The sequence below is a fragment of the Oculina patagonica genome, chromosome 4 (assembly GCF_052425735.1).
Source record: "Oculina patagonica isolate OP01 chromosome 4, crgOcupat, whole genome shotgun sequence".
Lineage (NCBI taxonomy): Eukaryota > Metazoa > Cnidaria > Anthozoa > Scleractinia > Oculinidae > Oculina > Oculina patagonica.
Genome location: NC_135761.1, coordinates 16801174 through 16824332, shown reverse-complemented (window position 1 = coordinate 16824332; position 23159 = coordinate 16801174). Strand labels below are relative to the sequence as shown.

Sequence of the window (23159 nt, the reverse complement as noted above, 5' to 3'; positions counted from 1 at the left end):
GAGGGATAATCCCAGTAGCAAGCAGAATATCATTTAAAGGCAGACCCTTGATTACTGTTTGATTGATTCTTGATTTATAGTCTAAACTCTTTAGCATCAGGCACAAAAAAGGCAAAATTTGACAACCTTGCATGTTTATTAATATCTCAACAGGCCGATTTACAGCAATGTGGTCTACAATGTATCTCATTGGAAAGTGCACAAAATGGTCTTCTCAGGAAAAAAATATATCTAGTCATGGCAGAGATTTTCGACTGAAATCGAGGCAGGGCAGGGAGGGGGTAGGAGGGACAGTCCCAGTTTCAAGCAGAACTCATTTACTGGCAGAGGGTTGATTATTTCTTGACTAATATAAAAATAACTAGTTATTCTCGGACTAAACGTATACTGTAGATCAAAAGAAACTCCTTGAAGCCATCCTCTTTTTTCTCCGTTTACCGTCGTTCAACCGACCCAAATTTTGGGGATTTCCAAAAAAAGGGTGGGATATTAGAAAATCAAAGACGTGCTATTCCAGCGGTTGCTGCAAGGTCGTGGATGCTCGCAAATTGCAATTGAAAGAGTGTTGGTGGTACATCTGTCTTCACTTTTCTTTGGCTCTTAATTTTTGCGGTACAGTACTATCAACTTTTTAACGTTATTAACCTTTTTTACGGGTTGGTACGCATTTTTTCCTGCCCCTTTTCTTTTCGTTTTTGCCTTCTTATTCTCGCTACCTTCTATTCTGTGCATCCTTTCTACTGGTTGGGAAAGATTAATCAATGGTAAACCCTGGAAAGGATACCTTAATTAAGTACAGGCGTACAGGCCTGTTTTACCACCAATTTTGCACAAAAACTAAAAATGTTTTATTTTTTTTCGATTAGCTCTGTCAGAATACAGTCGATATTGGACAGTCGTGTGTAACGGTCTATGCAATCTGTATTAGTTGCGTGACACAAAAAGCTGCTGACGAGCAAATTAATGACGTCATAAGTGGTCGAATGACCGCTCTTCCAAATACCAGAAGAAGTTGGGTTTAACAACGCAAGAAAAATGCTTTTCCTCGTTTCATCTGGGCTGTTATCAATATATAAAGAACCAACCGTCTAATCTTCATTCAAAAACAATTGCAATGGTATATTGCAATTCCTGCGTTTTGATTGGTTAACAGGCAATGGTATATGAGCTCATATACCATTGACACAAATATGGTAGCCGAAACGCGTGAACAACAAAAAAAGCTTGGAAGCTAAAATATTGAAATTCTTTGGGCATTTCAGAGTTAACTAACTCTGGCGCTTGTTGGTTATATCCCATAATTGTCAAAAAGATACTTCAATTTCATAGATCTACATTACGTGCACGTGAGAATGGAACCTTAATACATCAAAAGTGACCATCACCTTGGGCTACCGTTAAGTTCCGGTTATAAGCTTTGGCCTTAACAACTTCGTGAGGGACTTTAGGTGGGCTTATAAATGAAAGGGCTTATCCGGGAAAGGCTTATAAGCGGAATTAAAAAAATAACATTTCGAAACAAACCACGAGATTGTTGACCGAAATACGTTTTTAAGTTAACTGAAACCGCGTAATAAAGCAACATTCAGTATTTAGCCCTGTTCAGATCTGTTCAGTACTGTTCATCCGGCAGGGGGGGGCTTATATCCGGGGGGACTTATAACCGAATGTATTTTTTTGTTGTTTCCAGGTAGATTGGCCTATAACCGGTGGGGGGGGGGGGGCTTATAACCGGAATTTTACGGTATGCTAACTGTAGCGGTACCAAACCACGAGTTTAAACTCGCCTCTCCAAGGTGCTACGCTTACCGCCATCATAAGAACGTGGCAACTTCCTCCACTTGCAAAATGTTGAGGCACACATGAGGGTTATATCAGATGATTAAACGGTCATACTCCGTCATCGCAAATTCCCTATTCCCCTTATCAATTTGTCTCAATTTTGAGATTAATTGAATGCAGATGTATAAGGAGGGAGGAAGGTCGGTATTGAAGTTGTTTCATTTTGTTTTTTTAGTGTATCGGGAGAGTGTCTCAACAATTTTGCAACTGGTTGTACATTTGTATAAAATCAAAAGAATTTTAATTGTTTAGTTTCCTTTAATGTTTTTTGGGCTTATGGAAATCGGATGTAAGAAAACAGGATGTACAGAAGTGTACAAAAATGTACAGGTCGATACAGGCCCCTGTCTTAGTTAATCACAGGACGGCTCTGACCGTACACGTTTTACGATGACAAAAAAGTTCGGATTTACTGTATGAAAAAGCTAAAGCTAATAATCCCATAACAAATTAAAATTATTTCAGGCTAGCAAACTTCTGAAATGTAATTATTGGTCAGAACGAGTTCTATGTAGTTGAAAAACTGAAAACAATTATAGTTTTAAAACTTGGCGAATAGTACACTTAAAAAAACACAAGCTGGCGGTAGGCTCTTACCGATAGTGCTTGCACTTTTTTGGCATTATTTGGCTTCGCAAGCATTTTGTTTTTTTACATTTTATCCCAAAAAGCACTGCTAGCATTATTTTGGATTTTCGACTGATTATTTGTATAATTTTGTGTTAAAAAGCACAATCTAACTTTATTTATAGCCTCTCATTAAACATCAAAAAGGAAGCAAATTTCTTTATATGAAGTCTTGTCTTTATTTTACGCATAAATTATACCATCTGAAAACAAATTCCAAGATATTTTAAAATTCCTCTTGTAGATTTCGATGAAACTCCGCAGAGCTGAAGGTATACGTAGCGTGGAGGATCTTGAGAGAAAATGCGGTTAAGGGCTGAAATTCGATTCAGAGCAAAAACCTGTGTGACGTCATTGTCACGTGATATTCATTCCGATCTCCCAAAAATTTATATCATATTGTAGTTCAGTCTATGTGTAATCCATGTGATAAAGTAGATATGTCATTGACATTAATCCCTTTAAGTATGAGGGTTTCAAAGTTGATAGGTATCGTAAGAAAAAAAACTGGGTCGAGAATTTAATGCTCTTTTACGAGCACTATCGGTAAGAGCCTAGCTAGCGGCCATTTCTATTGTATAGCGTGTAGCCAATAGTAGGCATTTTCATAAGATCGTTTGTCAAAGGTTACAAAAAAACTATCATTTTTGAAAGTGGAAAACCTATCTTTCTGTAGCTGAAAATAAAACTCTTGTTAAGAAGCAAATGTTTAACAACAATAGTTAACTAAATTGATTTAGACGCTCAATTCACAGTGCTACTTTAGTAGTTGTTTAACATGAAACTACCTAAAGCACACCTAAAATTGCGTACAATTTATGCATTATAAATACGACCTTATATTTTGAGCCATGTGCAACTCACTTGATTCAGAAAGTTTAGAACTACAAAAAACGTCTACTTTTCACTAAAGCTCCCCCTCGAATCTTTGACTGAGAGCAAAACCACCCGTTGTATGGGGGGTTGGGATGGGTGGGAACCCTTTCCTACATTGACATTTAACCTCACGCTAAGTAAAAGACTTAGCACATGCAAATGAACCTTGAAGAAACCTGTACCACTCTTTGCTACTGTCATAACTGATAAAACTATGAGTTGCTCGTTTTTCTTTAACTCAGATACAGCTATTTAGTGCACCATAACGTGAGACTGCGTGATTTAGATTTCGAACTCGAGCTCCCGGTCGTTTAATGATCTCTGTCTCGATGATAAGAAAATGTAAAAACATGTGGATTAGGAATCCGAGGTACATCGGCGGACCAGCCTCGAAGACAATATCCAGACTTGGCTCTTTGATTTCACACCTGTAAAAAAGGAGCTTAAAGTTAATTTTTTAAAGATCAAGTACGTGCATATCGAAGGCAGGCGATTTTGCAAGCTTTTCACCGCTCTAAAAACCACGGGAGGACTGAGTTCCAGCTTCCTCACTAGGATTTCTAAGACCGCTAAGGTATATATATGGTCATGATTTAATCTCGCACGCTTGAAAAAAGAAAAGGAAAGAAAGAAATATAAAACAAAACGACTCCCAGCAGAAATTAAGTACTACTTTTACGCGTTGTCACACACCTGAGTCTTCTGTCGAACGGTCCCACATACTGATCAATCAAAGTTTCTAAAAAAGCGCCAAGTATCGCTAACATCATAGTGGGAACCAGGAAGTGATTCATCTTGACGTCTGGATTTTTCTGGGGCACGGATCGTACGTCCACCTTAAGGAACAGACCCATTAGAAACGCAGTCGAGATTCCGCGTGTAGCACACTTGGCGGCAAACCAGGCAAAGTATGGCCGATCAGCAATGTTGATTTTGTCATTTTCAGCATATGCCCAATAGCCAGAGATAGTTCCTTTCATTATCCAACATATTAACCCAACCGCGCCCAAACAGCAAACCTGCGAAGACAAATTAAAACTGCCGGTGTTATGGGTGGTAGGTGAGGGTGAGGAATTTGCAAGCTAGCGTAGCTCGTAGGCTCGGAGTCAGCAAGTTATATTCTTGAGAGAGCAAAGTTGTGGAACAGTTTCCTGCTTTATTTTTTTAACATTTAAAATTTAAGTACCGTCGCCACACAGTTTGATTTAATTTGCACACGGCATCCTCGAAAAGCAGTTCTATATTGTCTTAACTTTATTCTTTTATAGTACAGACTGTTTGTTAGTAACGTTGTTAAAATGGCTGAAGGATTTTTTAAAATAATCTGAGAGGACATAGTCACGCAAACTAAAAGAGCCTCTTTTTACAAGAGAAAAAGGAGCATTGTGTGACAGCCATGCATACAGAACGTTTTCACTGTCACGCAAAAAACGCAAGTCGAAAATTATAATCAATCAGTAAATGAAGTCAAGAAAACGGGATATTATAGACTGGGAGATTGATAAAGAAGTCAATTCTCTAAATGTTGGGTCCGTGCGTAATCCCACACTTCAGATACGTAGTCGTCGAAGTGTTTTGCACAAATTTACAGAGCCCAGGATGGAGCCGCCATATTGGCGCAACCCAGTGGTGCACCTATATGGCGGCCGGAAAAAACGCGTGAACATGATGTGGAACTTACATTGGCTATCTAAGTCACTGATTATCTTTACTGGTCAAACAAACATTTACATGAACACTTTCCCTCCGGCTGCTACTTTAACTTCTCAAATAGCTAAAAATCACAAGCTAAGATAAATATACCGTAAAATTCCGGCTATAAGCCCTGGGCTTATACAACTTCATAAGGGTTTTTGGGTGGGCTTATAAGTAGAGGGGCTTATATCCGGGAGGGCTTATAAGCGGACTAAAAAACGTTCCGAAACGGGCCACGGGAGTGTTGATCGAAATACGTTTTAAAGTTAAAAACGCATACTAAAGCAACATTAAGCCCTGTTCAGTACTGTCATCCGGCAGAGGGGGGCTTATATCCGGGGAGGCTTATAATCGGATGGATTTTTTGTTTCCAGGTAGATGGGCCTATAACCGGGTGGGCTTATAAGCGGGGGGGGGGGCTTATAACCGGAATTTTGGCACTTGATTGCGTCACGTGAAAACGACAGCATCAGGTTTACGTGAAGTTTTCCCGCCTAATGTTTCGGCAGATGACGAAGATACACTCCCCTTCTCCTTAATAAGCGTTACAGGAATAATTTTGGGGTTGAACGATACAGAAACATGAAAACAGCACATTACCATAATATTGACTCCAGATGACCCCTTCTTCCTGTCTGCAGTGTCTGAATCTATGTCATTGTTTCCCAGAAAAAGCGCTCCACAGCCAACGATTGCCAAGTTGATGATGATGGCGAATACATGTACCCATGCATGCACGTGAAGCTTGGATACAAAATATAGGGCACAACAAATCGGTGCGGAAAGGCTTGTAAATCCGAGAATATATCCCAGAGTTCTGCACTGTTGTTCTGATACGGTCAGATTTCTGAGCATACGTTCGGCAGTCTCCTGGGCCTCGCCGTCCCCTTCTTCCTCCAAGGAATGTTCAAGGAACAACAGAGAACATAAAAGACGGTAATCTATGATCAACGCTTTGTAGAAAACCGCAAAAACGTCAAACCAAGGACCGTACATCAGTTTAGTGTGACTTAACTGGACATCGCTGTCCTCGTTGACTTGAGCGTCCACCCATTCGATGAAGTTATAAAACGCCAGTGTTTTAAAGTAAAATTGGGCATTTTCTTTGTACCGTGGACAGATGGTCCTATAACGTAGAACTAAGATATAAATCAACGCTTGGACGGCCTTCTGAACAAGGAAATTGGACTTGTCTGCGACAACAAAGGGCCAAAACGTTTGAAGTGCTTCTGAAGTTTCTTCTTTCTTGGAAACATTAGCTGCGACAAGAAGAAAGATCTCTGCAATGATCAACGGAATTGTTATCGCTCCAACAACGAGCCCCATTGAAGGCTGCTGTCGAGCCAAAGTAGACTGATGGGCCCCATCTTCTGGTTTTGAAAAGAAAAGCGCCGCGCCAGCCACAACGAAGGCTATTCCAAGGAGAAACCCGGTAGCAAGGCGGAAGTAAATCTTTACCTCGTGGTTGCCTGAATTCGTGAATATATTGACAGAAACCAGCAATGTCCCTATCAGAAAGATGAGGAACGTAGCTTGGGATGAAAATACTTTGACACAATCCCTGAAACAGACGCCCAGGATACTCAAGACGAGTATAACCAGGTAGAACAGCAAGGCATAAGATGCGGTGATGACTTGAGATGCTGATATCGTCGTGTTTAGATCACGCTCGGTGGCATTGCAGGGAAAGTCGTGAGCCAAGTCGGAGTCGGCAGAGTGGTCTAGCCAATCCATTTTCGCTTTGAGCTCCCAGATGACTGTAGACTTTCTTTGAGATATATACTATTAAAAGAACCGCTTTCACTTCTGCTCGCTAACTTCGTTAGTCTGCGTACGTCAACGTAGAGAATGTCCCGGATTTCTAAGAATTTATCTTAGAGATCTAGAGATGTTGTTTCCTAGAAACAAATTGAGTATCTTGTCTACAGTTTCTTCCGTTTACAATTTAGTACATTGAATTTAGGTAGTCTGTAAGGGAACGTAAAGAAACAGATCGAGTACAAACAAGAAAGCAGTGTTGGTAGCCGCTAGTTTATTGTCCGGCGGCTTAGCTCGAAATTTTAGTTGAATTGTGCACTTTTTGATACAAGCATGAAACTTGGCACAATGAAAGTGGTCACCAACAGATTTTTTTTTAGATATAGTGCCAAGCCCGAAAAACACCGGTTTCCATGGAAACCTTAATTTATTTACCCTATTCAGACCGGGCTTTTTTGGATCTTTTCAGACCTCCGTTACTTCCAGAATATTTAAGCAATGACAATGAAACTTAGGGAATATATAGTATGTCCAAACACCTATCTTTTGGTATACGTCACGTGAGAAGATGTCGTCACATGACGTGACAATTACATCATAATGTCAAAACAGCCGCCATCTTGGATCCGCCATCTTGGATTTCGAATTTTTTCCAAAACGTCATAAAACCGCCCAAAATCACTGCAGAGTACTCAAAATCAATAAAACTGTGATTAAAAACCGTAAAAGGATAAAAATAATTGCATTAAAATTATTTTTCATTAATAAAAACACGAAAATTACAAAATTGGGAAAACATGCCTGTCAAAATGCCGTTGCCATGGTGACGTCAAGCTCCTGACACAACAACTTACCCTACCAAATTATTTCCTGATAAACTTGCAAAGTTTGGTGGCGTTTGGTTGAATCTTGAAAAATTTATAAGCGTTCAAAGTCAGCGCGGACAATTTCCGCCCCTCCCGGTCTGGATAGGGTTAAAATCAATGAAATTTCGTGAAATATTTGTTTTTCCTGGTTTATAGACAAATATTATTATGCCAGGTAGTGATACCAAGTCGCACGTACAAATTTAGAATGAAATGCTGTAATTTAGACTGTTCACAGCCCTATATTTTCTTATTTTTCTTCTGTTAGCGAACGGTCAGACCTGGACGCTAGCGCAAAACGAAAGGGGCAGGGAACTGGAGGGAGGGCCGGTAGGAGGGATAATCCCAGTAGCAAGCAGAATATCATTTAAAGGCAGACCCTTGATTACTGTTTGATTGATTCTTGATTTATAGTCTAAACTCTTTAGCATCAGGCACAAAAAAGGCAAAATTTGACAACCTTGCATGTTTATTAATATCTCAACAGGCCGATTTACAGCAATGTGGTCTACAATGTATCTCATTGGAAAGTGCACAAAATGGTCTTCTCAGGAAAAAAATATATCTAGTCATGGCAGAGATTTTCGACTGAAATCGAGGCAGGGCAGGGAGGGGGTAGGAGGGACAGTCCCAGTTTCAAGCAGAACTCATTTACTGGCAGAGGGTTGATTATTTCTTGACTAATATAAAAATAACTAGTTATTCTCGGACTAAACGTATACTGTAGATCAAATGAAACTCCTTGAAGCCATCCTCTTTTTTCTCCGTTTACCGTCGTTCAACCGACCCAAATTTTGGGGATTTCCAAAAAAAGGGTGGGATATTAGAAAATCAAAGACGTGCTATTCCAGCGGTTGCTGCAAGGTCGTGGATGCTCGCAAATTGCAATTGAAAGAGTGTTGGTGGTACATCTGTCTTCACTTTTCTTTGGCTCTTAATTTTTGCGGTACAGTACTATCAACTTTTTAACGTTATTAACCTTTTTTACGGGTTGGTACGCATTTTTTCCTGCCCCTTTTCTTTTCGTTTTTGCCTTCTTATTCTCGCTACCTTCTATTCTGTGCATCCTTTCTACTGGTTGGGAAAGATTAATCAATGGTAAACCCTGGAAAGGATACCTTAATCAAGTACAGGTGTACTGGCCTGTTTTACCACCAATTTTGCACAAAAACTGAAAATGTTTTATTTTTTTTCGATTAGCTCTGTCAGAATACAGTCGATATTGGACAGTCGTGTGTAACGGTCTATGCAATCTGTATTAGTTGCGTGACACAAAAAGCCGCTGACGAGCAAATTGATGACGTCATAAGTGGTCGAATGACAGCTCCTCCAAATACCAGAAGAAGTTGGGTTTAGCAACGCAGGAAAAATGCTTTTCCTCGTTTCATCTGGGTTGTTATCAATATAAAGAACCAACCGTCTTATCTTCGTTCAAGAAAAAATTGCAATGGTATATTGCAATTCCTGCGTTTTGATTGGTTAACAGGCAATGGTGTATGAGCTCATATACCATTGACACAAATATGGTAGCCGAAACGCGTGAACAACAAAAAAAAAGCTTGGAAGCTAAAATATTGAAATTCTTTGGGCATTTCAGAGTTAACTAACTCTGGGCATTTTTAATAAAACAATTATTCCACTCGCGCTTGTTGGATATCTACCATCTTTTATCCAACGCTCGCTCGTCGAATAATTGTCAAATAGATACTTTCTTTACATAGATTTACATTACGTGCACGTGAGAATTAAGGCCCGGTAATACGGGCAACATTTTTGTTCAACTTGTCTTGCAACATTGTTGCATTGCAAGTTGAACGAGTTTTTGCCCGTATTACTACCGCGCGCTCAACCTGTCTCGCAACAAATTTTAGTGTTGTAAGTTGAAAGAAATGTTGCAAAAAGTAGAACTCGGTTCCACTTTGTGCAACATGTTGCTCGGGCCCTGCAACTTGCAACACCGAAATTTGTTGCGAGACAAGTTAAGCGCGCGGTAGTAATACGGGCAACAACTCGTTCAACTTGAAGGCAACAATGTTGCAAGACAAGTTGAACAAAAATGTTGCCCGTATTACCGGGCCTTTAATGTATTAAAATACATCAAAAGTGACCATCACCTTGGGCTACCGTTAAGTTTCGGTTATAAGCTTTGGCCTTACAACAACTTCGTGAGGGACTTTAGGTGAAAGGGCTTATCCGGGAAAGGCGAGAGTGTTGATCGAAATACGTTTTTAAGTTAACTGAAAACGTATAATAAAGCAACATTCAGTATTTAGCCCTGTTCAGATATGTTCAGTACTGTCATCCGGCAGAGGGGGGCTTATATCCGGGGGGACTTATAACCGAATGTATTTTTTTGTTGTTTCCAGGTAGATTGGCCTATAACCGGTGGGGGGTGGGGCTTAAAACTGGAATTTTACGGTATGCTAACTGTAGCGGTACCAAACCACGAGTTTAAACTCGCCTCTCCAAGTACTACGCTTACCGCCATCATAAGAACGTGGCAACTTCCTCCACTTGCAAAAATGTTGAGGCACACATGAGGGTTATATCAGATGATTAAACGGTCATACTACGTCATAGCAAATTCCCTATTCCCCTTATCAATTTGTCTCAATTTTGGGATTAATTGAATGCAGATGTATAAGGAGGGAGGAAGGTCGGCATTGAAGTTATTTCATTTTGTTTTTTAGTGCATCGGGAGTGTCTCAACAATTTTGCAACTGGTTGTACATTTGTATAAAAACAAAAGAATTTTAACTTTTTAGTTTCCTTTAATGTTTTTTGGGCTTATGGAAATCGGATGTAAGAAAACAGGATGTACAGAAGTGTACAAAAATGTACAGGTCGATACAGGCCCCTGTCTTAGTTAATCACAGGACGGCTCTGACCGTACACGTTTTACGATGACAAAAAAGTTCGGATTTACTGTATGAAAAAGCTAAAGCTAATAATCCCATAACAAATTAAAACTATTTCAGGCTAGCAAACTTCTGAAATGTAATTATTGGTCAGAACAAGTTCTATGTAGTTGAAAAACGAAAACAATTATAGTTTTAAAACTTGGCGGATAGTACACTTAAAAAAAACACAAGCTGGCGGTAGGCTCTTACCGATAGTGCTTGCACTTTTTTGGCATTATTTGGCTTCGCAAGCATTTTGTTTTTTTACATTTTATCCCAAAAAGCACTGCTAGCATTATTTTGGATTTTCGACTGATTATTTGTATAATTTTGTGTTAAAAAGCACAATCTAACTTTATTTATAGCCTCTCATTAAACATCAAAAAGGAAGCAAATTTCTTTATATGAAGTCTTGTCTTTATTTTACGCATAAATTATACCATCTGAAAACAAATTCCAAGATATTTTAAAATTCCTCTTGTAGATTTCGATGAAACTCCGCAGAGCTGAAGGTATACGTAGCGTGGAGGATCTTGAGAGAAAATGCGGTTAAGGGCTGAAATTCGATTCAGAGCAAAAACCTGTGTGACGTCATTGTCACGTGATATTCATTCCGATCTCCCAAAAATTTATATCATATTGTAGTTCAGTCAGTTCAGTCTATGTGTAATCCATGTGATAAAGTAGATATGTCATTGACATTAATCCCTTTAAGTATGAGGGTTTCAAAGTTGATAGGTATCGTAAGAAAAAAAACTGGGTCGAGAATTTAATGCTCTTTTACGAGCACTATCGGTAAGAGCCTAGCTAGCGGCCATTTCTATTGTATAGCGTGTAGCCAATAGTAGGCATTTTCATAAGATCGTTTGTCAAAGGTTACAAAAAAACTATCATTTTTGAAAGTGGAAAACCTATCTTTCTGTAGCTGAAAATAAAACTCTTGTTAAGAAGCAAATGTTTAACAACAATAGTTAACTAAATTGATTTAGACGCTCAATTCACAGTGCTACTTTAGTAGTTGTTTAACATGAAACTACCTAAAGCACACCTAAAATTGCGTACAATTTATGCATTATAAATACGACGTTATATTTTGAGCCATGTGCAACTCATTTGATTCAGAAAGTTTAGAACTACAAAAAACGTCTACTTTTCACTAAAGCTCCCCCTCGAATCTTTGACTGAGAGCAAAACCACCCGTTGTATGGGGGGTTGGGATGGGTGGGAACCCTTTCCTACATTGACATTTAACCTCACGCTAAGTAAAAGACTTAGCACATGCAAATGAACCTTGAAGAAACCTGTACCACTCTTTGCTACTGTCATAACTGATAAAACTATGAGTTGCTCGTTTTTCTTTAACTCAGATACAGCTATTTAGTGCACCATAACGTGAGACTGCGTGATTTAGATTTCGAACTCGAGCTCCCGGTCGTTTAATGATCTCTGTCTCGATGATAAGAAAATGTAAAAACATGTGGATTAGGAATCCGAGGTACATCGGCGGACCAGCCTCGAAGACAATATCCAGACTTGGCTCTTTGATTTCACACCTGTAAAAAAGGAGCTTAAAGTTAATTTTTTAAAGAACAAGTACGTGCATATCGAAGGCAGGCGATTTTGCAAGCTTTTCACCGCTCTAAAAACCACGGGAGGACTGAGTTCCAGCTTCCTCACTAGGATTTCTAAGACCGCTAAGGTATCGTCATGATTTAATTTCGCACGCTTGAAAAAAGAAAAGGAAAGAAAGAAATATAAAACAAAACTACTCCCAGCAGAAATTAAGTACTACTTTTACGCGTTGTCACACACCTGAGTCTTCTGTCGAACGGTCCCACATACTGATCAATCAAAGTTTCTAAAAAAGCGCCAAGTATCGCTAACATCATAGTGGGAACCAGGAAGTGATTCATCTTGACGTCTGGATTTTTCTGGGGCACGGATCGTACGTCCACCTTAAGGAACAGACCCATTAGAAACGCAGTCGAGATTCCGCGTGTAGCACACTTGGCGGCAAACCAGGCAAAGTATGGCCGATCAGCAATGTTGATTTTGTCATTTTCAGCATATGCCCAATAGCCAGAGATAGTTCCTTTCATTATCCAACATATTAACCCAACCGCGCCCAAACAGCAAACCTGCGAAGACAAATTAAAACTGCCGGTGTTATGGGTGGTAGGTGAGGGTGAGGAATTTGCAAGCTAGCGTAGCTCGTAGGCTCGGAGTCAGCGAGTTATATTCTTGAGAGAGCAAAGTTGTGGAACAGTTTCCTGCTTTATTTTTTTAACATTTAAAATTTAAGTACCGTCGCCACACAGTTTGATTTAATTTGCACACGGCATCCTCGAAAAGCAGTTCTATATTGTCTTAACTTTATTCTTTTATAGTACAGACTGTTTGTTAGTAACGTTGTTAAAATGGCTGAAGGATTTTTTAAAATAATCTGAGAGGACATAGTCACGCAAACTAAAAGAGCCTCTTTTTACAAGAGAAAAAGGAGCATTGTGTGACAGCCATGCATACAGAACGTTTTCACTGTCACGCAAAAAACGCAAGTCGAAAATTATAATCAATCAGTAAATGAAGTCAAGAAAACGGGATATTATAGACTGGGAGATTGATAAAGAAGTCAATTCTCTAAATGTTGGGTCCGTGCGTAATCCCACACTTCAGATACGTAGTCGTCGAAGTGTTTTGCACAAATTTACAGAGCCCATTATGGAGCCGCCATATTGGCCCACCCCAGTGGTGCACCTATATGGCGGCCGGAAAAAACGCGTGAACATGATGTGGAACTAACATTGGCTATCTAAGTCACTGATTATCTTTACTGGTCAAACAAACATTTACATGAACACTTTCCCTCCGGCTGCTACTTTAACTTCTCAAATAGCTAAAAATCACAAGCTAAGATAAATATACCGTAAAATTCCGGCTATAAGCCCTGGGCTTATACAACTTCATAAGGGTTTTTGGGTGGGCTTATAAGTAGAGGGGCTTATATCCGGGAGGGCTTATAAGCGGACTAAAAAACGTTCCGAAACGGGCCACGGGAGTGTTGATCGAAATACGTTTTAAAGTTAAAAACGCATACTAAAGCAACATTAAGCCCTGTTCAGTACTGTCATCCGGCAGAGGGGGGCTTATATCCGGGGAGGCTTATAATCGGATGGATTTTCAGTTTGTTTCCAGGTAGATGGGCCTATAACCGGGTGGGCTTATAAGCGGGGGGGGGGGGGGGGGGCTTATAACCGGAATTTTGGCACTTGATTGCGTCACGTGAAAACGACAGCATCAGGTTTACGTGAAGTTTTCCCGCCTAATGTTTCGGCAGATGACGAAGATACACTCCCCTTCTCCTTAATAAGCGTTACAGGAATAATTTTGGGGTTCAACGATACAGAAACATGAAAACAGCACATTACCATAATATTGACTCCAGATGACCCCTTCTTCCTGTCTGCAGTGTCTGAATCTATGTCATTGTTTCCCAGAAAAAGCGCTCCACAGCCAACGATTGCCAAGTTGATGATGATGGCGAATACATGTACCCATGCATGCACGTGAAGCTTGGATACAAAATATAGGGCACAACAAATCGGTGCGGAAAGGCTTGTAAATCCGAGAATATATCCCAGAGTTCTGCACTGTTGTTCTGATACGGTCAGATTTCTGAGCATACGTTCGGCAGTCTCCTGGGCCTCGCCGTCCCCTTCTTCCTCCAAGGAATGTTCAAGGAACAACAGAGAACATAAAAGACGGTAATCTATGATCAACGCTTTGTAGAAAACCGCAAAAACGTCAAACCAAGGACCGTACATCAGTTTAGTGTGACTTAACTGGACATCGCTGTCCTCGTTGACTTGAGCGTCCACCCATTCGATGAAGTTATAAAACGCCAGTGTTTTAAAGTAAAATTGGGCATTTTCTTTGTACCGTGGACAGATGGTCCTATAACGTAGAACTAAGATATAAATCAACGCTTGGATGGCCTTCTGAACAAGGAAATTGGACTTGTCTGCGACAACAAAGGGCCAAAACGTTTGAAGTGCTTCTGAAGTTTCTTCTTTCTTGGAAACATTAGCTGCGACAAGAAGAAAGATCTCTGCAATGATCAACGGAATTGTTATCGCTCCAACAACGAGCCCCATTGAAGGCTGCTGTCGAGCCAAAGTAGACTGATGGGCCCCATCTTCTGGTTTTGAAAAGAAAAGCGCCGCGCCAGCCACAACGAAGGCTATTCCAAGGAGAAACCCGGTAGCAAGGCGGAAGTAAATCTTTACCTCGTGGTTGCCTGAATTCGTGAATATATTGACAGAAACCAGCAATGTCCCTATCAGAAAGATGAGGAACGTAGCTTGGGATGAAAATACTTTGACACAATCCCTGAAACAGACGCCCAGGATACTCAACACGAGTATAACCAGGTAGAACAGCAAGGCATAAGATGCGGTGATGACTTGAGATGCTGATATCGTCGTGTTTAGATCACGCTCGGTGGCATTGCAGGGAAAGTCGTGAGCCAAGTCGGAGTCGGCAGAGTGGTCTAGCCAATCCATTTTCGCTTTGAGCTCCCAGATGACTGTAAACTTTCTTTGAGATTTATACTATTAAAAGAACCGCTTTCACTTCGGATCTGCTCGCTAACTTCGTTAGTCTGCGTACGTCAACGTAGAGAATGTCCCGGATTTCTAAGAATTTATCTTAGAGATCTAGAGATGTTGTTTCCTAGAAACAAATTGAGTATCTTGTCTACAGTTTCTTCCGTTTACAATTTAGTGCATTGAATTTAGGTAGTCTGTAAGGGAACGTAAAGAAACAGATCGAGTACAAACAAGAAAGCAGTGTTGGTAGCCGCTAGTTTAATTTAGTCCGGCGGCTTAGCTCGAAATTTTAGTTGAATTGTGCACTTTTTGATACAAGCATGAAACTTGGCACAATGAAAGTGGTCACCAACAGAATTTTTTTTAGATATAGTGCCAAGCCCGAAAAACACCGGTTTCCATGGAAACCTTAATTTATTTACCCTATTCAGACCGGGCTTTTTTGGATCTTTTCAGATCTCCGTTACTTCCAGAATATTTAAGCAATGACAATGAAACTTAGGGAATATATAGTATGTCCAAACACCTATCTTTTGGTATACGTCACGTGAGAAGATGACGTCACATGACGTGACAATTACATCATAATGTCAAAACAGCCGCCATCTTGGATCCGCCATCTTGGATTTCGAATTTTTTCCAAAACGTCATAAAACCGCCCAAAATCACTGCAGAGTACTCAAAATCAATAAAACTGTGATTAAAAACCGTAAAAGGATAAAAATAATTGCATTAAAATTATTTTTCATTAATAAAAACACGAAAATTACAAAATTGGGAAAACATGCCTGTCAAAATGCCGTTGCCATGGTGACGTCAAGCTCCTGACACAACAACTTACCCTACCAAATTATTTCCTGATAAACTTGCAAAGTTTGGTGGCGTTTGGTTGAATCTTGAAAAATTTATAAGCGTTCAGAGTCAGCGCGGACAATTTCCGCCCCTCCCGGTCTGGATAGGGTTAAAATCAATGAAATTTCGTGAAATATTTGTTTTTCCTGGTTTATAGACAAATATTATTATGCCAGGTAGTGATACCAAGTCGCACGTACAAATTTAGAATGAGATGCTGTAATTAAGACTGTTCACAGCCCTATATTTTCTTATTTTTCTTCTGTTAGCGAACGGTCAGACCTGGACGCTAGCGCAAAACGAAAGGGGCAGGGAACTGGAGGGAGGAGCCGGTAGGAGGGATAATCCCAGTAGCAAGCAGAATATCATTTAAAGGCAGACCCTTGATTACTGTTTGATTGATTCTTGATTTATAGTCTAAACTCTTTAGCATCAGGCACAAAAAAGGCAAAATTTGACAACCTTGCATGTTTATTAATATCTCAACAGGCCGATTTACAGCAATGTGGTCTACAATGTATCTCATTGGAAAGTGCACAAAATGGTCTTCTCAGGAAAAAAATATATCTAGTCATGGCAGAGATTTTCGACTGAAATCGAGGCAGGGCAGGGAGGGGGTAGGAGGGACAGTCCCAGTTTCAAGCAGAACTCATTTACTGGCAGAGGGTTGATTATTTCTTGACTAATATAAAAATAACTAGCTATTCTCGGACTAAACGTATACTGTAGATCAAAAGAAACTCCTTGAAGCCATCCTCTTTTTTCTCCGTTTACCGTCGTTCAACCGACCCAAATTTTGGGGATTTCCAAAAAAAGGGTGGGATATTAGAAAATCAAAGACGTGCTATTCCAGCGGTTGCTGCAAGGTCGTGGATGCTCGCAAATTGCAACTGAAAGAGTGTTTGTGGTACATCTGTCTTCACTTTTCTTTGGCTCTTAATTTTTGCGGTACAGTACTATCAACTTTTTAACGTTATTAACCTTTTTTACGGGTTGGTACGCATTTTTTCCTGCCCCTTTTCTTTTCGTTTTTGCCTTCTTATTCTCGCTACCTTCTATTCTGTGCATCCTTTCTACTGGTTGGGAAAGATTAATCAATGGTAAACCCTGGAAAGGATACCTTAATCAAGTACAGGTGTACTGGCCTGTTTTACCACCAATTTTGCACAAAAACTGAAAATGTTTTATTTTTTTTCGATTAGCTCTGTCAGAATACAGTCGATATTGGACAGTCGTGTGTAACGGTCTATGCAATCTGTATTAGTTGCGTGACACAAAAAGCCGCTGACGAGCAAATTGATGACGTCATAAGTGGTCGAATGACAGCTCCTCCAAATACCAGAAGAAGTTGGGTTTAGCAACGCAGGAAAAATGCTTTTCCTCGTTTCATCTGGGTTGTTATCAATATAAAGAACCAACCGTCTTATCTTCGTTCAAGAAAAAATTGCAATGGTATATTGCAATTCCTGCGTTTTGATTGGTTAACAGGCAATGGTGTATGAGCTCATATACCATTGACACAAATATGGTAGCCGAAACGCGTGAACAACAAAAAAAAAGCTTGGAAGCTAAAATATTGAAATTCTTTGGGCATTTCAGAGTTAACTAACTCTGGGCATTTTTAATAAAACAATTATTCCACTCGCGCTTGTTGGATATCTACCATCTCATATCCAACGCTCGCTCGTCGAATAATTGTCAAATAGATACTTTCTTTACATAGATTTACATTACGTGCACGTGAGAATTAAGGCCCGGTAATACGGGCAACATTTTTGTTCAACTTGTCTTGCAACATTGTTGCATTGCAAGTTGAACGAGTTTTTGCCCGTATTACTACCGCGCGCTCAACCTGTCTCGCAACAAATTTTAGTGTTGTAAGTTGAAAGAAATGTTGCAAAAAGTAGAACTCGGTTCCACTTTGTGCAACATGTTGCTCGGGCCCTGCAACTTGCAACACCGAAATTTGTTGCGAGACAAGTTAAGCGCGCGGTAGTAATACGGGCAACAACTCGTTCAACTTGAAGGCAACAATGTTGCAAGACAAGTTGAACAAAAATGTTGCCCGTATTACCGGGCCTTTAATGTATTAAAATACATCAAAAGTGACCATCACCTTGGGCTACCGTTAAGTTTCGGTTATAAGCTTTGGCCTTACAACAACTTCGTGAGGGACTTTAGGTGAAAGGGCTTATCCGGGAAAGGCGAGAGTGTTGATCGAAATACGTTTTTAAGTTAACTGAAAACGTATAATAAAGCAACATTCAGTATTTAGCCCTGTTCAGATATGTTCAGTACTGTCATCCGGCAGAGGGGGGCTTATATCCGGGGGGACTTATAACCGAATGTATTTTTTTGTTGTTTCCAGGTAGATTGGCCTATAACCGGTGGGGGGTGGGGCTTATAACTGGAATTTTACGGTATGCTAACTGTAGCGGTACCAAACCACGAGTTTAAACTCGCCTCTCCAAGTACTACGCTTACCGCCATCATAAGAACGTGGCAACTTCCTCCACTTGCAAAAATGTTGAGGCACACATGAGGGTTATATCAGATGATTAAACGGTCATACTACGTCATAGCAAATTCCCTATTCCCCTTATCAATTTGTCTCAATTTTGGGATTAATTGAATGCAGATGTATAAGGAGGGAGGAAGGTCGGCATTGAAGTTATTTCATTTTGTTTTTTAGTGCATCGGGAGTGTCTCAACAATTTTGCAACTGGTTGTACATTTGTATAAAAACAAAAGAATTTTAATTTTTTAGTTTCCTTTAATGTTTTTTGGGCTTATGGAAATCGGATGTAAGAAAACAGGATGTACAGAAGTGTACAAAAATGTACAGGTCGATACAGGCCCCTGTCTTAGTTAATCACAGGACGGCTCTGACCGTACACGTTTTACGATGACAAAAAAGTTCGGATTTACTGTATGAAAAAGCTAAAGCTAATAATCCCATAACAAATTAAAACTATTTCAGGCTAGCAAACTTCTGAAATGTAATTATTGGTCAGAACAAGTTCTATGTAGTTGAAAAACGAAAACAATTATAGTTTTAAAACTTGGCGGATAGTACACTTAAAAAAAACACAAGCTGGCGGTAGGCTCTTACCGATAGTGCTTGCACTTTTTTGGCATTATTTGGCTTCGCAAGCATTTTGTTTTTTTACATTTTATCCCAAAAAGCACTGCTAGCATTATTTTGGATTTTCGACTGATTATTTGTATAATTTTGTGTTAAAAAGCACAATCTAACTTTATTTATAGCCTCTCATTAAACATCAAAAAGGAAGCAAATTTCTTTATATGAAGTCTTGTCTTTATTTTACGCATAAATTATACCATCTGAAAACAAATTCCAAGATATTTTAAAATTCCTCTTGTAGATTTCGATGAAACTCCGCAGAGCTGAAGGTATACGTAGCGTGGAGGATCTTGAGAGAAAATGCGGTTAAGGGCTGAAATTCGATTCAGAGCAAAAACCTGTGTGACGTCATTGTCACGTGATATTCATTCCGATCTCCCAAAAATTTATATCATATTGTAGTTCAGTCAGTTCAGTCTATGTGTAATCCATGTGATAAAGTAGATATGTCATTGACATTAATCCCTTTAAGTATGAGGGTTTCAAAGTTGATAGGTATCGTTAGAAAAAAACTGGGTCGAGAATTTAATGCTCTTTTACGAGCACTATCGGTAAGAGCCTAGCTAGCGGCCATTTCTATTGTATAGCGTGTAGCCAATAGTAGGCATTTTCATAAGATCGTTTGTCAAAGGTTACAAAAAAACTATCATTTTTGAAAGTGGAAAACCTATCTTTCTGTAGCTGAAAATAAAACTCTTGTTAAGAAGCAAATGTTTAACAACAATAGTTAACTAAATTGATTTAGACGCTCAATTCACAGTGCTACTTTAGTAGTTGTTTAACATGAAACTACCTAAAGCACACCTAAAATTGCGTACAATTTATGCATTATAAATACGACGTTATATTTTGAGCCATGTGCAACTCATTTGATTCAGAAAGTTTAGAACTACAAAAAACGTCTACTTTTCACTAAAGCTCCCCCTCGAATCTTTGACTGAGAGCAAAACCACCCGTTGTATGGGGGGTTGGGATGGGTGGGAACCCTTTCCTACATTGACATTTAACCTCACGCTAAGTAAAAGACTTAGCACATGCAAATGAGCCTTGAAGAAACCTGTACCACTCTTTGCTACTGTCATAACTGATAAAACTATGAGTTGCTCGTTTTTCTTTAACTCAGATACAGCTATTTAGTGCACCATAACGTGAGACTGCGTGATTTAGATTTCGAACTCGAGCTCCCGGTCGTTTAATGATCTCTGTCTCGATGATAAGAAAATGTAAAAACATGTGGATTAGGAATCCGAGGTACATCGGCGGACCAGCCTCGAAGACAATATCCAGACTTGGCTCTTTGATTTCACACCTGTAAAAAAGGAGCTTAAAGTTAATTTTTTAAAGAACAAGTACGTGCATATCGAAGGCAGGCGATTTTGCAAGCTTTTCACCGCTCTAAAAACCACGGGAGGACTGAGTTCCAGCTTCCTCACTAGGATTTCTAAGACCGCTAAGGTATCGTCATGATTTAATTTCGCACGCTTGAAAAAAGAAAAGGAAAGAAAGAAATATAAAACAAAACGACTCCCAGCAGAAATTAAGTACTACTTTTACGCGTTGTCACACACCTGAGTCTTCTGTCGAACGGTCCCACATACTGATCAATCAAAGTTTCTAAAAAAGCGCCAAGTATCGCTAACATCATAGTGGGAACCAGGAAGTGATTCATCTTGACGTCTGGATTTTTCTGGGGCACGGATCGTACGTCCACCTTTAGGAACAGACCCATTAGAAACGCAGTCGAGATTCCGCGTGTAGCACACTTGGCGGCAAACCAGGCAAAGTATGGCCGATCAGCAATGTTGATTTTGTCATTTTCAGCATATGCCCAATAGCCAGAGATAGTTCCTTTCATTATCCAACATATTAACCCAACCGCGCCCAAACAGCAAACCTGCGAAGACAAATTAAAACTGCCGGTGTTATGGGTGGTAGGTGAGGGTGAGGAATTTGCAAGCTAGCGTAGCTCGTAGGCTCGGAGTCAGCGAGTTATATTCTTGAGAGAGCAAAGTTGTGGAACAGTTTCCTGCTTTATTTTTTTAACATTTAAAATTTAAGTACCGTCGCCACACAGTTTGATTTAATTTGCACACGGCATCCTCGAAAAGCAGTTCTATATTGTCTTAACTTTATTCTTTTATAGTACAGACTGTTTGTTAGTAACGTTGTTAAAATGGCTGAAGGATTTTTTAAAATAATCTGAGAGGACATAGTCACGCAAACTAAAAGAGCCTCTTTTTACAAGAGAAAAAGGAGCATTGTGTGACAGCCATGCATACAGAACGTTTTCACTGTCACGCAAAAAACGCAAGTCGAAAATTATAATCAATCAGTAAATGAAGTCAAGAAAACGGGATATTATAGACTGGGAGATTGATAAAGAAGTCAATTCTCTAAATGTTGGGTCCGTGCGTAATCCCACACTTCAGATACGTAGTCGTCGAAGTGTTTTGCACAAATTTACAGAGCCCATTATGGAGCCGCCATATTGGCGCACCCCAGTGGTGCACCTATATGGCGGCCGGAAAAAACGCGTGAACATGATGTGGAACTTGCATTAGCTATCTAAGTCACTGATTATCTTTACTGGTCAAACAAACATTTACATGAACACTTTCCCTCCGGCTGCTACTTTAACTTCTCAAATAGCTAAAAATCACAAGCTAAGATAAATATACCGTAAAATTCCTGCTAAAAGCTCTGGGCTTATACAACTTCATAAGGGTTTTTGGGTGGGCTTATAAGTAGAGGGGCTTATATCCGGGAGGGCTTATAAGCGGAATTAAAAAACGTTCCGAAACAGGCCACGGGAGTGTTGATCGAAATACGTTTTAAAGTTAAAAACGCATAATAAAGCAACATTTAGCCCTGTTCAGTACTGCCATCCGGCAGAGGGGGGCTTATATCCGGGGAGGCTTATAATCGGATGGATTTTCAGTTTGTTTCCAGGTAGATGGGCCTATAATTGGGTGGGCTTATAAGCGGGGGGGGGGGGGGCGTATAACCGGAATTTTGGTACTTGATTGCGTCACGTGAAAACGACAGCATCAGGTTTACGTGAAGTTTTCCCGCCTAATGTTTCGGCAGATGACGAAGATACACTCCCCTTCTCCTAATAAGCGTTACAGGAATAATTTTGGTGTTCAACGATACAGAAACATGAAAACAGCACATTACCATAATATTGACTCCAGATGACCCCTTCTTCCTGTCTGCAGTGTCTGAATCTATGTCATTGTTTCCCAGAAAAAGCGCTCCACAGCCAACGATTGCCAAGTTGATGATGATGGCGAATACATGTACCCATGCATGCACGTGAAGCTTGGATACAAAATATAGGGCACAACAAATCGGTGCGGAAAGGCTTGTAAATCCGAGAATATATCCCAGAGTTCTGCACTGTTGTTCTGATACGGTCAGATTTCTGAGCATACGTTCGGCAGTCTCCTGGGCCTCGCCGTCCCCTTCTTCCTCCAAGGAATGTTCAAGGAACAACAGAGAACATAAAAGACGGTAATCTATGATCAACGCTTTGTAGAAAACCGCAAAAACGTCAAACCAAGGACCGTACATCAGTTTAGTGTGACTTAACTGGACATCGCTGTCCTCGTTGACTTGAGCGTCCACCCATTCGATGAAGTTATAAAACGCCAGTGTTTTAAAGTAAAATTGGGCATTTTCTTTGTACCGTGGACAGATGGTCCTATAACGTAGAACTAAGATATAAATCAACGCTTGGATGGCCTTCTGAACAAGGAAATTGGACTTGTCTGCGACAACAAAGGGCCAAAACGTTTGAAGTGCTTCTGAAGTTTCTTCTTTCTTGGAAACATTAGCTGCGACAAGAAGAAAGATCTCTGCAATGATCAACGGAATTGTTATCGCTCCAACAACGAGCCCCATTGAAGGCTGCTGTCGAGCCAAAGTAGACTGATGGGCCCCATCTTCTGGTTTTGAAAAGAAAAGCGCCGCGCCAGCCACAACGAAGGCTATT

At 40.0% G+C, this 23159-nt stretch overlaps 3 protein-coding genes across 4 annotated transcripts in view; all 3 read right to left on the bottom strand.

The window, feature by feature from the left end:
• Window positions 1-2080: 2080 nt before the first annotated feature.
• Window positions 2081-7279, bottom strand: LOC144649720 (uncharacterized). Its single transcript, XM_078509284.1, has 3 exons — window positions 5641-7279; window positions 4039-4364; window positions 2081-3773 (listed from the first exon to the last, which is right to left on the bottom strand). Exons 1-3 carry the CDS (start codon window positions 6772-6774, stop codon window positions 3584-3586), a joined length of 1650 nt encoding a protein of 549 aa, XP_078365410.1. The 5' UTR covers window positions 6775-7279; the 3' UTR covers window positions 2081-3583.
• A 3955-nt stretch (window positions 7280-11234) lies between these two features.
• Window positions 11235-23159, bottom strand: part of LOC144649750 (uncharacterized) — a 93292-nt gene continuing 81367 nt past the window's right edge. The window contains exons 2-4 of one of the 2 annotated variants that reach the window (XM_078509331.1): window positions 13990-15153; window positions 12377-12702; window positions 11235-12117 (exon numbers count right to left, since the gene is read on the bottom strand). In XM_078509331.1, coding sequence (XP_078365457.1) covers window positions 11928-12117; window positions 12377-12702; window positions 13990-15123 — 1650 coding nt within the window. In that variant the 5' untranslated portion in view covers window positions 15124-15153 and the 3' untranslated portion in view covers window positions 11235-11927. Of the gene's footprint in view, window positions 12118-12376; window positions 12703-13989; window positions 15163-23159 lie in introns of those variants that run through there. The other variant, XM_078509332.1, reaches the window with a different exon arrangement.
• Window positions 20217-23149, bottom strand: LOC144649766 (uncharacterized). Its single transcript, XM_078509349.1, has 3 exons — window positions 22343-23149; window positions 20734-21059; window positions 20217-20474 (listed from the first exon to the last, which is right to left on the bottom strand). Exons 1-3 carry the CDS (start codon window positions 23066-23068, stop codon window positions 20285-20287), a joined length of 1242 nt encoding a protein of 413 aa, XP_078365475.1. The 5' UTR covers window positions 23069-23149; the 3' UTR covers window positions 20217-20284.

Coding starts and splice junctions, on each gene's coding strand:
- LOC144649720 (XM_078509284.1), bottom strand. CDS start 6,774: ATGGATTGGCTAGACCACTCTGCCGACTCCGACTTGGCTCACGACTTT. Junction 4,365..5,640: donor CATCTGGAGTCAATATTATG/GTAATGTGCTGT, acceptor TTGTCTTCGCAG/GTTTGCTGTTTGGGCGCGGT. Junction 3,774..4,038: donor CCGTTCGACAGAAGACTCAG/GTGTGTGACAAC, acceptor CCTTTTTTACAG/GTGTGAAATCAAAGAGCCAA.
- LOC144649766 (XM_078509349.1), bottom strand. CDS start 23,068: ATGGGGCTCGTTGTTGGAGCGATAACAATTCCGTTGATCATTGCAGAG. Junction 21,060..22,342: donor CATCTGGAGTCAATATTATG/GTAATGTGCTGT, acceptor TTGTCTTCGCAG/GTTTGCTGTTTGGGCGCGGT. Junction 20,475..20,733: donor CCGTTCGACAGAAGACTCAG/GTGTGTGACAAC, acceptor CCTTTTTTACAG/GTGTGAAATCAAAGAGCCAA.